The sequence below is a fragment of the Schistocerca serialis genome, chromosome 3 (assembly GCF_023864345.2).
Source record: "Schistocerca serialis cubense isolate TAMUIC-IGC-003099 chromosome 3, iqSchSeri2.2, whole genome shotgun sequence".
Taxonomy (NCBI): Eukaryota; Metazoa; Arthropoda; class Insecta; order Orthoptera; family Acrididae; genus Schistocerca; species Schistocerca serialis.
The window spans coordinates 561,711,068-561,727,266 of record NC_064640.1 but is presented as its reverse complement, the minus strand read 5'-3'; the positions used below and the strand labels follow the sequence as shown (position 1 = coordinate 561,727,266).

At 34.3% G+C, this 16,199-nt stretch overlaps 1 protein-coding gene across 1 annotated transcript in view; it reads left to right on the top strand.

Moving 5' to 3' along the window:
• Window positions 1–16,199, top strand: part of LOC126470456 (calcium-dependent secretion activator-like) — a 1,485,604-nt gene that overhangs the window by 1,066,186 nt on the left and 403,219 nt on the right. Inside the window, exon 19 of the mRNA XM_050098305.1 lies at window positions 13,771–13,872. Coding sequence (XP_049954262.1) covers window positions 13,771–13,872 — 102 coding nt within the window. The remainder of the gene's footprint in view (window positions 1–13,770; window positions 13,873–16,199) is intronic.

The window sequence follows — 16,199 nt, the reverse complement described above, 5'->3', positions numbered from 1 at the left end:
ACAAATTCTGATTGGTTTAAAAAACAAGCATCACACCAAATTAAAACAACCAAAACCTTTCTTCTAGTATACCAGATAAAATGGTAATATTGTTCCATTACCATTAGTGCTAAACATATAACTTATGGACACCTTAAGTGTGTTCTAATGTCAATATATTTTCATCCTGTTCTAGTAGTCTGCTGCCCTGAATGACTAGATGAATTAGTCTTGTTATATCTGATGATGTAACATAGTACACATAATTAATTTTTTTCAGTATTGCCAAAACATTAATTTACAATCTAAGATGTAATAAAAGCACTTACTAACTTTATGTTTTATCACACATGACAGAACATTGCTTTTTCATGTCATCACAAGGAAGAATTAATGAAGAATAACTAGCAGATTTTAAACATTTTAACATAATTCCTTGGTAATTTGAGATTTGTTTCAGTAATAACCCTTCAATAAAACATTGAATTGGATGTTGCATCCTCAATTTTGACAAATTTGATTTCTACACACATGTAGGGACTCATTATTTCCCAAGAAGCAACTCTGATCATCTCATTTTTTTTTCATTTCTTCTTCCCTCTTATGGTGTCTAAAATATAACCTACATATAAATAATTTACTTTCACATTTTCCTGCTTCAGTTTCTGTAAGTAAACATTTACTATCTTTTTGAGGGTGTTTTCTTGTAGATACACATGTGAGTCATATATTTATATTTTTGAAGATGATGCAGTCAACATCTGAATTCATGCTGGCCTATGTGATTAAAAGGTTATCTAGTGTTTGTCAGATGAATAAAATCAGGAAGATTGTTTATTTCTCTTTAACATAAATATTTGTAATTGTTGCATCTTAACAAGTGTGTCAGGTTGGCAATTCACCAAAATATAAATAAATATAAAATTTCATGCTTATTGCCACTGCCCTGCACAAAAACATATATGTAAGTTGTTGTGCTTAATTATGTGATATTTATTGTAAAGTTTTAGGACCTAGCAAAAACAATAATTCATAAGCCCATGTTCTAGAATCCCAAGAATGATAGTACAGTGTTGCCGCCATTTTCAACATAATACATAAATAAGTAGGCTTCTGAGGCAAGAGTCAATGCCATTAAAATCCTTCTGGGTGCACTGAGACATCAACATATGAAATATTTGAAGTACTAAAATAAACCAATGTTTTGGCCTGATTACAATGGCTTTACACGGGTCAAAGAGGAAGACTGCTGCAAATAGGCTGAAATGTGAATTTATTTTAATATTTCAAATATTTTATGAGCAGTAGTACTCACAGAAGGATTTTAATGAGAGTTTAGACATAACATCCTCAGGTGCTTCAATTTATTGTTAATCTTTCACTTCAAGGATTTTTCAGTTTATTCCTCTAAGCAGTTTCTCTTCATTCCTGTTTACACTACATCTGATCTGTATATTTCATTCAATACATACCTGAGGAGATTCCAAGGCACAATTTTCATGTTGTGATGATAGTGGCAAGAAATGCATAGGCTGTTCCCATTTTGCTTGGGAGAATTTGAATGAAAATCATGGAGTGTGGCAACATATTCTCTTCCAACCCCCCCCCCCTTCCCCAATTAATAGCAGGTTTCCAGCTAACTATTTTATGTTTTAGATCTTTGTTCACTTAGTTTCCAGGTTATATCCCTATTATCATGCACTCATGTATAAAAATAGTATAAAGGGTGAGTTACATAAGATGCAACACTCATTTTATTTGCTTCCATACATCAAAATGAGGTTTTCCACAATTGATAGTCTCCTGAGGGAGAGCTAATATTTTGTATAGATGTTGCTCTGAACTATATATATACTGGAACATTATACTTTCCATAACTGCATTCAACTGTTCTTGGAAAGACAGCACTTGTTAATACTGACACTGAAATCTTTCACAAAATAATCTGAAAAACATACTAAAATTGGAAAACAATACAGCCAGAGTTGGCTATTGTGGTGAAAAGACCATCAAACATAGCTCTCATGCCAGGAACCAGTGTTATATGCCGCAAGGGTGGCCCATGCTGCTAAGATAAAAACTTATTTCCCATGCAACACATATACAGGATCAGCTATGATTTTTATATATGGAACTATAGCATATCCTAGCTCATGATGCATCAGATGAGGCTTAGGAAAACTGTATGAAATATTCCTACATTTCCTGATTTTTGTGGAAACAACTGCAATCTTGTCAGGCAGTTTTCCATTTATACACTCCCCATTGCTGCTTACTTGTCAAAAACAAAACATAAATGTCAGTCAGTAATACTTCTTAATGATAAATAGCCCAATTCATGAAGAAAAAGAACCTGCTGTCCTAACTTTCTTAGATAGAATAGAAAAGAGGGGAAAAAAGAAAATCTCAGCTGTCTTTCCCTGGAGACAACTGAATCCATCTTAAAAGTAAAATGCCTGCTTTCAAGCTTATGTATCTAAAGACACTGTGCAAAATTGTAGTTAGGGAGAATACACTTCAAATAAGCTAAACATTTTATTCAAAATGACTGATGACACATCACACACAATATCAACAATTTTCTCAGTGAAAAATAGTTTAATATATACTTAAGCAAGTGCTCAGATTCTTTACCATTGACTGAGAGGTATATCTGCACTCACCATTCAAGATAATAGATGAAAAGATGAATGTACACTGCAGATATGCCATTGCATGTTGTGAAAATTTGATGGCAGCTATTGTCTGCTATAGTTGCATTGTATCTTTCAGGCTCTCCATAGAGAGAAATCAAGAGGAGCCAAGTTAGGGGTCATGGCTGGCAATTATATTGCAGCATTCCATCCGATACAACCTTCAGGAAACTTTTCATTCAGTATTTACATTGTAACCACATACACTACTGCTCATCTAGTGGTACCTCGTCTAGAAGAGCAGGTAGAAGAAAGTGTGCATACATACTTACATTTAACTCCCCCGGATGATGTAGGGTCCCACAATGGAATTTCCTATGATGGAACACCATAAATTTATGCTTCATTGTTGTTGGTGTTGTACTTGATGAAACCAACCCAGATTTTTCTCTGCCACTGCCACTGTGGTTCGTAAGTGCTCCTTTATAAGAAAAGAGCACATGTTGGAAAAATGTAGTGTTATCCCCCAAGTGCACGAGAGCAAATTGACAAAATTTTATATGGTGTTACAAAACACATTCCCCAAGTGCCTGCTGTAGTGACAGGTGATAAAGGTGGGATTTATCTCAGTCCAAAATGCAAAAGACACTCATGTGGCTGATTGCTAATTCTTTGGCATACGTTTTGTGTCAACATGAAGATTGATAAGCACCATGGCCAGAACAGCTTCTTCATGTGCTCAGTGAGTTGCAGTCTTTGTCATTTGTCCTGTGTTTCATGTTGAAGCTGCGTGTTTGGTCTAGTGATGTAATAATTGGTGCAAGTGCCTGGCTTGATGCCCATGATGGTCAAAATAGACGCCTCTGTACTGCTATACCATTTGACAGCATTGCTTTGACATTTTCTGAGTAACAGTAGGACATCTGCATGCAAGGAATATTGAAGCAGAAATGACCTGTTGATAACTGACACAGTTCCTGCTTGTTCTGCAGTGCAGACAAGTAAAAAGTTGAAAGACTTAATACAATGATGTATCCTCACTTGGGTGTGTTTACAATGCAGTAGCAAATTCCAGCTGACTTGCCGTTCTGTTTCATCTTTTCAAATGCTTTTGGATGCTGATAAGAAAAGTATATAATATAGCTGCTTTAGTATCTCCATTGATACAAGAATTTAGACTCTTTACCACATAAGAAAAATTCTTGGCTCTTATCATACTATTATTTGGCAAAAACCTTGTGTCAGTGTCTGAAACCATTCATGAAATAAAAGGTGTGTTATGTCATCTGTGATTCACCTAGTATAAAGAATAAGTCTCAGCATTAATATACAGATTTTGGTGAAATACATTAAAATAGCAATACACTGCCATTAATTGGTATCATATGTTTATTTGAATGTTTGGCCATCTTATTCCTCATAAGCATCTCATTCTTGGTGTATTATTTGTCAGGATGTTACAGCTTGCAACATATGAACTATGTTGCTTTCACATCTTATACATGCTCTTAAACTTGGCTACAGGGTGCACTCTATGACTTTTACAGGTTTATTGTATATGAGACAAGTTCTGCTCTGATTTTAATCTTGTTTACTCCTAGACAAAGTATAGGTATGTCATTTGCATATTATATTGTTATCTGTAATATTTATTATATTGCTATCATACATGAGATAAGTTATGCTCTGACTTATAACCTTGTTTACTCCTAGACAAAGTATAATTATTTCCTTACCATATTATATTGTTATCTGTAACCTAAACCACATTCAGTGCTATATATGGATTACTGTCCTATTATTTACAGTATTACATAAATTAATCGAAGCATAATTCTTTTTTAATAAATTCACCAAAATCTGTATCTTTATGCTGAGATTCACTCTCTATGTATTATTTTTATACAGGAGTGCTTGAGAATGGGGCTGCTACCCTGAAACTATTAGTGAAAAAGAAATAAAAAGTAATGAATTGTAGCTGTGGAACAGTTATACCCATGGAAAAACATTTTTCAGCTATGGACCCACAAATAAAAATTCTCCCCATAAAGTAATGGAGAAGATAATGAGCAAAACAGTTCACAAAATGCTCGACTTGTACTTGGTAAGAGTGGGATTCAAATTAGATCCAGAATTATGTTTTCCATGGTGTCCCAAAATTACTTCGGATAAGACCATGGGCAATTTCTTTCTCCACATTTGTCTAAGTACTTCACCTCTTACAACCTCATTGTTGATATTGTATCAAACTCTACCCTTTCTAGCTCCAATCTGTATTTCTTTATGGAATGAACATGTGTGTGTGTGTGTGTGTGTGTGTGTGTGTGTGTGTGTGTGTGTGTGTGTGTGTGTGTCAGTTTATAGCTGATAGGAGTCGCACCGTAAGGAGCTATCTGAGATGCATGTGTGATGAAAAAATAAATAATTTGTGTACTTCCCATGGTTAGTTGACAGGAGAATTTATCAATGAGTCTGTTACAGTGAGATCGCTTATGTATGTGTGTATTGTGCATGAAAGAGAAATTTCATCCAGTCTGTCGGACAACATGGCACAATAATGAGAACATACAATGAGATAGTATAAGATACTGTACTGTATGGGTATCTGAATTAGGACAGAGTTATACTTTGATAATTAGACCAATGAAGGTATTGCATTAGTGACACATTAGAATTGCATTTCAGAGGAGCATGTTTGAACTCACAGCCCATCCATCCAGACTTACATTTTCTGTGGTTTCCCTAAAGTACATGAGATAAATGCAGGGATGATTCCCTTGAAGAAAGCATCAATGATCTTCTTACTTGTTCTTGTCCACTCTGAGGTTATGACCCATCTCTAATGACCTCATCATTAATGGGATTGTTAACTGCAAAAATCCTTCACTGTGGCAATGAAAGGCAAACACAAGCTACATACTTTTTCCCTTTCTTTGGCTGTAGGGTTATTTGGTTTTGAAATATTTTACACAATATGCACTGCATTTTCTTATGACTCTCAGTTCAAGAGATGAGAACTGAGCCAGGGTAATGTTGATTTTCCCTTACCTGAAGAGTGCAACTATTTGTATTTATTTAACATGCTAGAGAAGAATGGTACTTGGGGTAATTTAGCTGCTATGAATGATGTGGGTCCTTTATAAATGTCAGTTGCGTAAGGATAAGTAAAGATAAAGTGTTGGTGATGTTAATCATCCACTTCTGCATTAATAGTTAGGCACATAATAGTGAGAAATAAACTGAAAACTATTATACAGACTAACAATGTTTATTCTTTAACATAGGCTTGGTTAGGAAAGCCTTAGTTGCTGTTGCTTATGTGCTAAGAGTAATGGTTATGTATTTCACTCTCATGAAGTGAGAGTAATGGTTCAGCTGAAGAAAGTTCACACATGAAAAGTGGCATGCAGCCACAAGGGAATCTTGTATACTCAAAGTGTCTCAGCCCAGGCTCCTGCTCTTGTTGATTACACTTTTACTACAATCACACATTAATACCTGTAAAACCTTAAGAATAGAGAAGTGTTTTCAAAAATAGACAGCTACTACTTTCTCATTTTTTTCTTATCATACATTTAGGAGCCAGTACTTCATCTATTGCTCCAGTTATATAACTAGCAATGTTCAGATTTAATAGCAAATGACGTATGTATACTGCAGCAAAATGGTCACGTTGGTGGCAACAGAATAGAAAAGCTTCAAAAATATTACTTTGTAATATCTCAACGTCAAGGATGTACTGTCTGCCCCTTAAGCTGATCTATATTTTTATATCTAGCTTCCACGAAATTATGTAGGTTCAGATACCACAATTAAATTCTAAAGTTAAGAAACATGCTTGCTAGAGAATGGTTTAAGTGTGTTTGATAGAATTCCTCTTTTTCTTAAGATCTGTGGAAGAACATTATTCATGTGAACGCATCCTAATTCAACAATATCTATGTTTGATGGTATAGTGGAGAACAATGTCCTGGACTGAGAACTGAGCATTAATGCAACACTTATGTTGTTCTTGTTGGAGTCTGTGTCAACATTTTCCATATAGTTGAAAGTAAATAATTAAAACCATATTCAAGAAAAATGTAATTTACAGTCTTTTCTTGGTCTTGACTGTCTGGAAGGTTTACTTGTACATCAGTCGAATTTCATGTATTCTTATTGTCCCAGTACAGTACATACATCGCAGAAAATTGTTAAACAACACACTGGATTTGTCCTGTAAATGATCCAGTCACTTATATCACATAGAAAAACTTGGCAAAAAGTACAGAGGTCATGTCTTATATTGTTTGTTGGTTTTTACTGCATTTGGATGGTCTTCCACAGGCTCAAAAACAACATCTTTCTGCCATCATAAATTATAGCTTCCAGTCTGGGAAAACCATGTTCTGTAGCCAAGGGAGACAAAAAAGTTTCTTGTAGACATGTATCAGGGTACTTTATGGGACCAATAAAATTGTTACCAATGTTTTTGTCCACTGTAAGGTTTGTGATTTGATATATAAATTTCTTATATATGTTCATTTTACACTTGGAGTTAATCGACACTTGGAATGTGTGTTCGGACTGTTGTATCACTGTTCACAGTAATACTGCTGTTTTCCTGGTAGTGTACTTGCACACAGAAGTCCTGGTTTAATGTTGTATAATCACACACCTCCATTTTGTTAGAAATCATAGCAAAGTGCCATTTTCTATCCTGGTCCATATGGTAACACTTTGCTATACACAGTTGCTGAAATATCACAGGTAGCTCACCCTGGAGAATTTACCACATACATAACATTTAAATACATCATATACATTCCCTTCTTTAACATTACATACTGCCCCCTTCTTGTTCTTAACAGTCCACTAATACACAGTTGTGCCTCCTCTGGTGGGAACCTGATACATGTGCTGCCTGCATCCATAAAATGTGAGAAATAAGACATGTGCAAGTTTGAACACGTCTAGTCTCAACTTGTATGAGACATTGCTGAGTAAGTGTATGTATAAATTGCAGCACAGCCCCCCATGATGTCAAATGCATGCAGTGAGAGGGAGGTGAAGGGGGTGAGAGTAGACAGCATACATGTGTCATATATTTATGTATATTTCAAATGTAAATTGAAAGACTTAGCTTTTCTCGTGTGTGTAGCATGTGATTGTAAATAAACATGATCATTAAATGTGTTTGTGTGCTGGCCCTCATAGCATCTACATTCAATTTCTTTTCCCTAAAATCCATAAAACTGTTGTGTTTATTTTGTAATGTCTGAGGGCATGCTGAAAATAATGCCTCCAAATTTTTTATGTGGAAATTCTTGAAGCTTTTTAAATAAACCAAACTTTATTAACACACTACATATGTACTCTTCATGTTTACATATTTATTTCTCAATATAGTGATCCTTGCAATGAAAAAATTTCTCCTGATGAGATACCAGTTTGTTAAGACCATCACTAAAGAATTTTTTTGATTTTTAATGGAGCCACAACCTCATACCTGCTTGCACCACATCAGTGTAAACGTGATGTCCTCAAACGTGTTATTTAAGTCCACTCTACACTCTGTCACACATTTGAGGATAGCACCACTGTTTCCTTCATTGTGAGCACGTACAATCCACTATCACATGTTACTGAAGCTGATACAATCATTATCATACACAGCTTTGATTATTCTATTGATTTCAGTCAAAGGCACATTGTCTACAATAAGAAACTTGATTACAGCATGCTGTTTCTCACACACTGACATAGTTGTGTTACACATCACAATGTTACCCGCTACAATTCAGAACCCTATAGTGGCACAAGGCTGCAACTTGTGTCAGTGATGTAGGGAAATTGGTGACATATAATACCACAACCAATATTAAGAACTGAATAAAAAATTCGGAGGCATTACTTTTCAGCACGACCTCATATTTGCTACTTTCTCAGTTTTTCCATTAATTATTTCTTGTAAGATTTACTTAGTCACCAGTGTACCTGCTGGACATTAGACTCATTGTTCCCTCTCTTTTAACTTTTTTTTCTGTTCTGAAATTTTATTTTATTCTTTAATTAGCTTTTTCACCATTTGCCCTTAGGTACAGCTTTGCTTACTTTGTTTGTGATAAACAGAAATGGGTCTGATTTTCCATTTTAGATATTGCTGCACATTCTTACAATTCATTGCTATTTATTTCTCTATCTCTATAGAAAATTATGTTTGATCTATCAGTTCCTAGAAATGTTCACTGCTTTATTTAGTGTCTTTTTTTCTACTTCAATATATAAGTTCTATTGTTCCTAATTTACTGTTAGTTTTTGCAGACAATTTGTCGAAATGTTTCGTATTATTTTACATTTCTTTTCAGGCAGCAGTTGTACACATATAAAGTATCACTTATTGATCAGGGAGTTCCTATATTTACCTGTTTTTGCCTTTTTTGGGCATCTGACAACATGAATTCCTTTGACGTGAACAAATACTGGACATCAGTTGTTTAAATTTTAATTCCTAATTAAGTATTAGCCTTCAATATGTCTAAACATGTGCTGTCCATGGGTGTGTTGCCTTGCTTGTGTTTCAGTTTACATATGTCTTCTACAGTATTTTTTAACACCTGTAAATGTCTTAACCTATCATCCATACTTAATCCACCCCCTGTTTATTTTCTAATCCTCACCACATTTCTTTTGCTTGTGCATATACTTCTATGATTTCTTAACTTGGAGACTAAACTGTTTGTAATTTATTCTCTGGTGATCATATTTACCACAGCATGTACTTCAGAGACAGAAATGTAGAGTTCCCTAATTTGTGTTTCAATGTGAGTTGGTTTTGGCATCTTCTATCACCTTTAATTCCATTGTAAGTTAGTTACGTTACTGGTAGTCTTTCAAAGATATCTTGCTGTAATCCTGTCAAAGTCTTTACTATTTTTGTAATATTTTATTATAGTTAATTTTTGTGACCTGTTAATACTTTTTTAAATTTCCATAAAGCAGTTTTATATAAATTCAGTGTCTGCTTTTGAGCAAGCTTTATAATTTCTTATGATTAGTGTTGCAGCCTATAGGTGACCATCATACATGTTGTGGTTCATATAGCTAATGGTATCACTGAACATTACACAAAAATCTATTGATGTCTCAATAAATCTTATCAGAAAGGCTAATAGTATAATCTGCACATGTCAGATGAAAAAATCACAGTCAAAAATCAGAAGAGAATTGTTTACAGTGGAGACATTGTTTGGGGAGCAACAGAGAGCTTGACTTGTCAATTCACAGAACTGAGAGACTAGAGAAGTTACTGAGTTATCTTTAATGGTCATTTCCTAGAAACTGTGGATAAATCAGAATTTCTCTTCCTTCTCCAATAGGTCAATATGTTTTGTGACTCTTTTTAGAATTTTTTTTAATGGTTAAATCTCTCAATGATAAAAGAAGTCTCTTTTGTAATATCTGATACTGGAATTGTATGAGCACATTTGTAACATTTTTTTGCTTATGAAACAAAAGCACTCCAAGAAGTATTACTCATACTGGGATCATTCTCAGCTCATCTACTAACCTTACATGGTAAGACTGCAAGAGGGATGAACACCATTCAACAACTGATCAAACTGGAATTTTGTAAACTTCCTCTTTCTGGAATTGATTCTGTTTTGTTAAGATTCCTTCAGCCAACAACATTCTTAAATTTTAACTCTTAATTCTTAATTCTTCCTTATACTATGCCTGCATCCAATGCACTGCAGCATGTATCATATTTTTGTCCAAGGCCACATGTAGGATTTGTTTCATGTATTCACCTAGCACATCCATTTCCAGTCCAGATATGTTGTATCCTATCTCAGCAAGACAGGTTCCACTGGAAATTAATTGCATCATCTTTAACTCTGCTACAACTACTGCATTGTCTTTTGTCCTGGTCTGAACAGCACCTGGCTGCCCATCAGTATCAGTGTAAATGAACAGCTCTGAAAGACAAATTAGATTACCCTGTGGCCATACATGCTGTTGCAACTAATACGATGTTTATCTAAATGAATGGTAGCTTCACAATGGGTTCTATTGTGATACATTCCTCTCCTCTCCCTTGTCACTAATACCAGTTTCAGTGACTTCAGTACATGAAAACTGTCTCTCCACCACATCCTTCACATGTCATACTATCTTGCCCTATAACTGCAATCTGTATTTATACAGCTATCTCCACCACAGTCAAAAGGACTTGCAATACTGCGGCCAAACTTCCCTGCATGGGGCCTCCCGGCCAACAATGCCATAGGATCATTTCATTTTTTTTTTTTTTTCTCAGACAATGTAGTTCTGAGTGTGAAGATGTATATTTTTATGTAGAATGCAGCATCATAAGCTGAGTTACTGTGTACACACTTTTATTTGTATAGACAGTAACAAACATCTCCACTATGTTACTACTCATTATCTTTCACTTTCTCCAACCAGGATTTCCCACTGTTGTATTAGAAATTGACAAGTTTTTGGTTTTTCAGTTCTGCTGTTTAGTTGGCATAAATCTAATAACAAAAGCTTAATAGACAATTCCAACAGTTTTTGATACAGCATCGTGGATGCTGGCTTGATGTGCAGATGCTCCCAACATTCCCAGAAGCTAAATATTTCCATGATTCATAGGATGCTGGGAGCAAAACTAATAACTTTGTAACCTTATAATAAAAATATTTTTACATCTTATATTGAGGAAAAATGTATCATGATTGATTTAAAACTGAATTTTCTTATTAACTGTAACACTGGGAGTAAATCTGCATGAATGTATATGAAAGGCATTTGAAATAAGTACTACAACACATTTTTCTATTAATTGGATGCTATGCCTCAGTGGTACTAAGTAGGAGGGTAGAAAAGGGGGGATGGGAGATAATGAGATGAACCAGTAGCTTGTTTTAACTCAAATAAACATGAGTAAAAATTCCACTCATCCAACAACAGCGATGTAATATCTGCTGTGACTTCAGACCAGTCATACATGTCCCTTAGCATGTCTTACAACTCATCCATTAATTTCACCTTTTTCTATGTTTTGACTATGCACTGAATCAAACTTTGTACTGATAATTTTTGTGTTCAGTTATCTGAAGTTATCTGGCGTACACACCATGTGTAGGAGTTATGTTGTTCCATACTGAAAAGTTGGTTACTGATGAACAGTTACCCATCCATTGTCATTCTCAAGCTTTGACTCAGCAAATGATTTGCTTAACTGTGGCTGGTATGTTCACTTTAAAATAGGAGTTAAGTATCTCTCTTATACACTTTCATTAATACTGCATTTAACCCCAGAAGGAATTGTTTTACATGAATTGAAATAGGCACAGTACACTGTCAATATAGTGGCCTGAAAAGAATGTTGTGCTTCCAGTCACAACAGCCTTTTCCTATAGTATACTTGGCCAGTGCTCATAGGGCTAGTGATGTAGCATAATGATAGGATCTCTCAGTTGAGCTAAATGTATTGTGGTGTAGAATATTGGGAGACGGCAACAAGTTACCGTCAGTAACAGAATATTATGTGGAAAATGATGGAATGTTGCAGAAGGTAATGTTTTTGAGATGGTACATTCAGAAATATTGGTACAGTTTATTCCTGAAAATTAGAGACTTTGATCTTCATATTTGGTACATCAAACTTATTTCTTCATTGTCAGTTCAGTGGACATGTCATGGGCCTTTCCTATGTGGGATGACAGACAAAATTCCTCAGCCTGTCATTTAGATGGTTGTGGTTTATTAACATTGCATAGTAGTATTGCATGCAGTTTTTATATTTTATGTTACAAATAATAGCACCAAGAAACAATGGTTCATTTATCTGACAGAGAAGAGAGTGGAAGTGATGACTGTGAACTAAACACTTACTGTAGTACTTGTATATTAATTATTGTTATCTAAAGAAGATGCTTCTGACAGTGGCAGAAATATGATATCAATATGAGGAAAATGGCTTTGCACCTATTCTTTGGCAATACTCAATGAGATATTTTCATATACACTATGTTTATCTGTAATGATATGACTTGGCATGGGTGGTGCGACAATTGCTGGTACTGATGCTGGTAGCATGACTGTGATCTTTGAAAGATGAACAATGAGTTTTATAGTTTTCATGTACTTAAAGTGGAAGAAACATCAGTCATATTGCCATTCTCAGCAACCTACATTATTTTTATGTTATGATGAGAAGAAATTTATTTATTCATAGCATTTTAACCTGTGTTGAAATTTACTGATTATTCCTTGATACCTTCTTGTGTTGGTGAGAAGTGTGAATGCCAGTTATAGTCCTTGGTGGTTGTTTGTACACTCAGAGACTTTCAATTTACAAAGTGATCACAGAAAAATTAAGCTAAGCAGGAGGAATGATTTCTGTCTGTTACGTATTTTGCTACAGATGTACATTTAATATGTAGATATTGTCATATCTTGTTGAATAATTCTTATGCATTCAGTTATCTGTATACTTAATATTTGCACACTTTTTGTTTTCTTTTTGCCTCCACACATTCTTTATCCTTAGCATTTTTCTCAATGACTATCCGGTTTGCCCAATTTAAGGATATGTATGTGTTGTTGACTGTTGTGTGCTTAATAGCTTAGTTTTATGTTATGAGATATTACTACATTTGGTGATATAGAGTTAAATTATGTTACTTAACTGAACTGCTCTTTCATTTCAGAATCATTATTTTAAATATAACATATCCACACATTTTGTTTCATTCTGTTTTGCAATGACATACCATATTGCATGTTGCACCATTTTGCCACTGATCCAGCAGAGACTCTTGTTTACCAGGCACCCCACCAGCTGTTGACATGTATTATGTTTGTGAACATAGTGTATTGAACACAGTATAAAAAGTTGGGAAAATTCTCTTGGAAAAGCTTGATGTTTATTTATGTTAAAAACCAAAGAATATTTTGAAGTATGATGCATCTTTCAACTAATTGCATTGCATGAAATTTGAATGTGTGCATTCAGTTTTGTTCTATTTTGCTTCTTTGGATCACTATTACACAGACAAACACATCATCAGTACCTACAATTACTGCAATACCATGTAATGTTTGTATATCATTTGCCATTAAATCTAATCAAAGTAAAAAGGAAAGAAAATGATGTTTACTGTTTCAGACCTGATGGTGTTGGAACTGTGACCCACGAAGAAAAGGAGAAATTCCAGGAGATTAAAGAAAGACTTAGAATTTTGCTGGAAAATCAAATTACTAACTTCAGGTACATAATGTAATTTTAGATAGTAGATGTTTGAAAATAAAAAATAGTTAAAATGATGAGCACATTTACAATTAATGACACTATCAAGTCATTATGTTAGTTTGCAGCAAACAGCAAAAAACAAAAAATATTATTTTGCTTGGATTATCATACCAAATTAAACTCTTTTCACTTGTCTTGAAAGACATAATATTTACTATGTAGCCATTTCTACACATATAGTATGCATTAGTGATACATATTTTGCCACAATAGCTCATATGGTTATTAGTAATATATACTATACATTTTTACACTCAATACAGATACATACAAGCTAAATGTCTTCTATCAGATTTTTCTCTCGAAATCTGTAATGGTGTGATGTATTTAATTAAAACATGCTCTTGCAATTTATTCAAACTGAATACAAAATTTGAAAGTGAAAAATTTAATGTAACTGTTCATATGGCCAAAAAGACTACATACATATCATTTACTCAACAGGTTCTATTAGGGCAGAGATAATTACTTAGCTAATAGAAGAGAAAAGAGCAATATTAGGAGTATGAGCTACTCAATTTCTGAGAAGATAGGCATATATGATTTTTCACAGAAATGCTGTGAAAGTTACAAAAGCCACAAGTCATTTATCAGATTTTTCTCTTTCCATGTTTAATTAAAAACTTGAAGAAGCCAAATTTTGTTGATAACTGTACAGCCAGAGATTATATATTGCGTATAGGTTATTCACCTACGAGATATGATTTAATATGTAAAAATCAGAGATAAATAATAGATTACATTAATTCCTGTTTAAATCATTGTCTATTGAAACCCATGTACAGTGTTTTATTTTTACAGTGTTATCTTTACTTAATACCTTGCAGTGGAGAAGAATATCCAGGTTTCCTCAATATTTTGTTGTGAGATACTCACAACAGTATTATTTGCTGTAATCATTTCTTTTCCGGGTATGCAACTGAAGATCTGTGAATTACATGTCAGATTGTAATTTTTCTAATTCTGCTATTATGAGGGAGAGAATGTAATGTTTTGCCTTGTGTTATTGTCCTGTGAAGATAAGCCTTTATTTGTTTGTGTTTCCCTAACATGTGTCAACAAATGTGTGAGAATAGACACTTGGTTGTTAAAGAATCTAGTATTTCATTTACAGCTAAACAAATGCCTCTCTGTAGGCCAATACATATATCTATATGTATGCCTACATCAAAACCCATAGATATATACAAATCAAACAAAGGACATAATGGGCAGAATGCAAGGACATAGAAAAGTATACTTATCAAATGAGCATATGGATAAAGTCCTTCTTCAGAGAACTAGAATATCTTGTTAGTGCAAAATACGTAATTGATTGCAGCAGAAGCAATTGGAACCAGTGTTCTGATCCAGCAAGTAAGGAGTGTGTGAGAGGACCAGTGAAGCAACTTAAATCAGTCTTCTGGTCCAGACTGTATATAAATTAGGTTCCTTTCAGAGTATGCCAATGCAATAGCTCCATACTTAACAACCATAAACAGCCTTTGTTTGACAAAAGACCCATACCCAAACACTGGAAAAATGCACAGGTCACACCAATATTCAAGAAAGGCAGCAGGAGTAATCCACAAAACTACAGGCCCATATCATTAACATGGATATGCATCAGGATTTTGGATCATATATTGTGTTAGAACATTATGAATTACCTTGAAGAAAATGGTCTATTGACACACTGTCAACATGGAAATAGAAAACTTCATTCTTGTGAAACACAACTAGCTCTTTACTCACATAAAGTTTTGAGGGCTGTTGACAAAGGATTTCAGCTTCCGTATTTCTGGATTTTCGGAAGGCTTATTCCATACTTATGGAATATTGTCTCAGTTATGTCACTGGATTATTGATTTCCTGTCAAATAGATCACAGTTTGCAGTAATTGACAGAAAGTCATCAAGTAAAATAGATGTGATTTCTGGCATTCCCCAAGATAGTGTTATAAGCCCTTTGCTGTTCCTTATCAATATAAATGATGAGGGAGATAATCTGAGCAGCCAACTTAGGTTGTTTGCAAATGACACTGTTGTTTACCAACTAGTGAAGTCATCAGAAGATTAAAACAAATCGCAAAACTATTTAGTAAAGATATCTGTATGGTGCAAAAATTGGCAATTGACCTTAAATAACAAAAAGTGTGAGGTCATCCACATGAGTACTGAGAGGAATCCATTAAACTTCAGTTATATGATAAAACAGTCAAATCTACAGGCCTTAAGTTCAACTTAATACCTGGGAATTACAATTATGTACAACTTAAATTGGAAGGAATACATAGAAAATCTTGT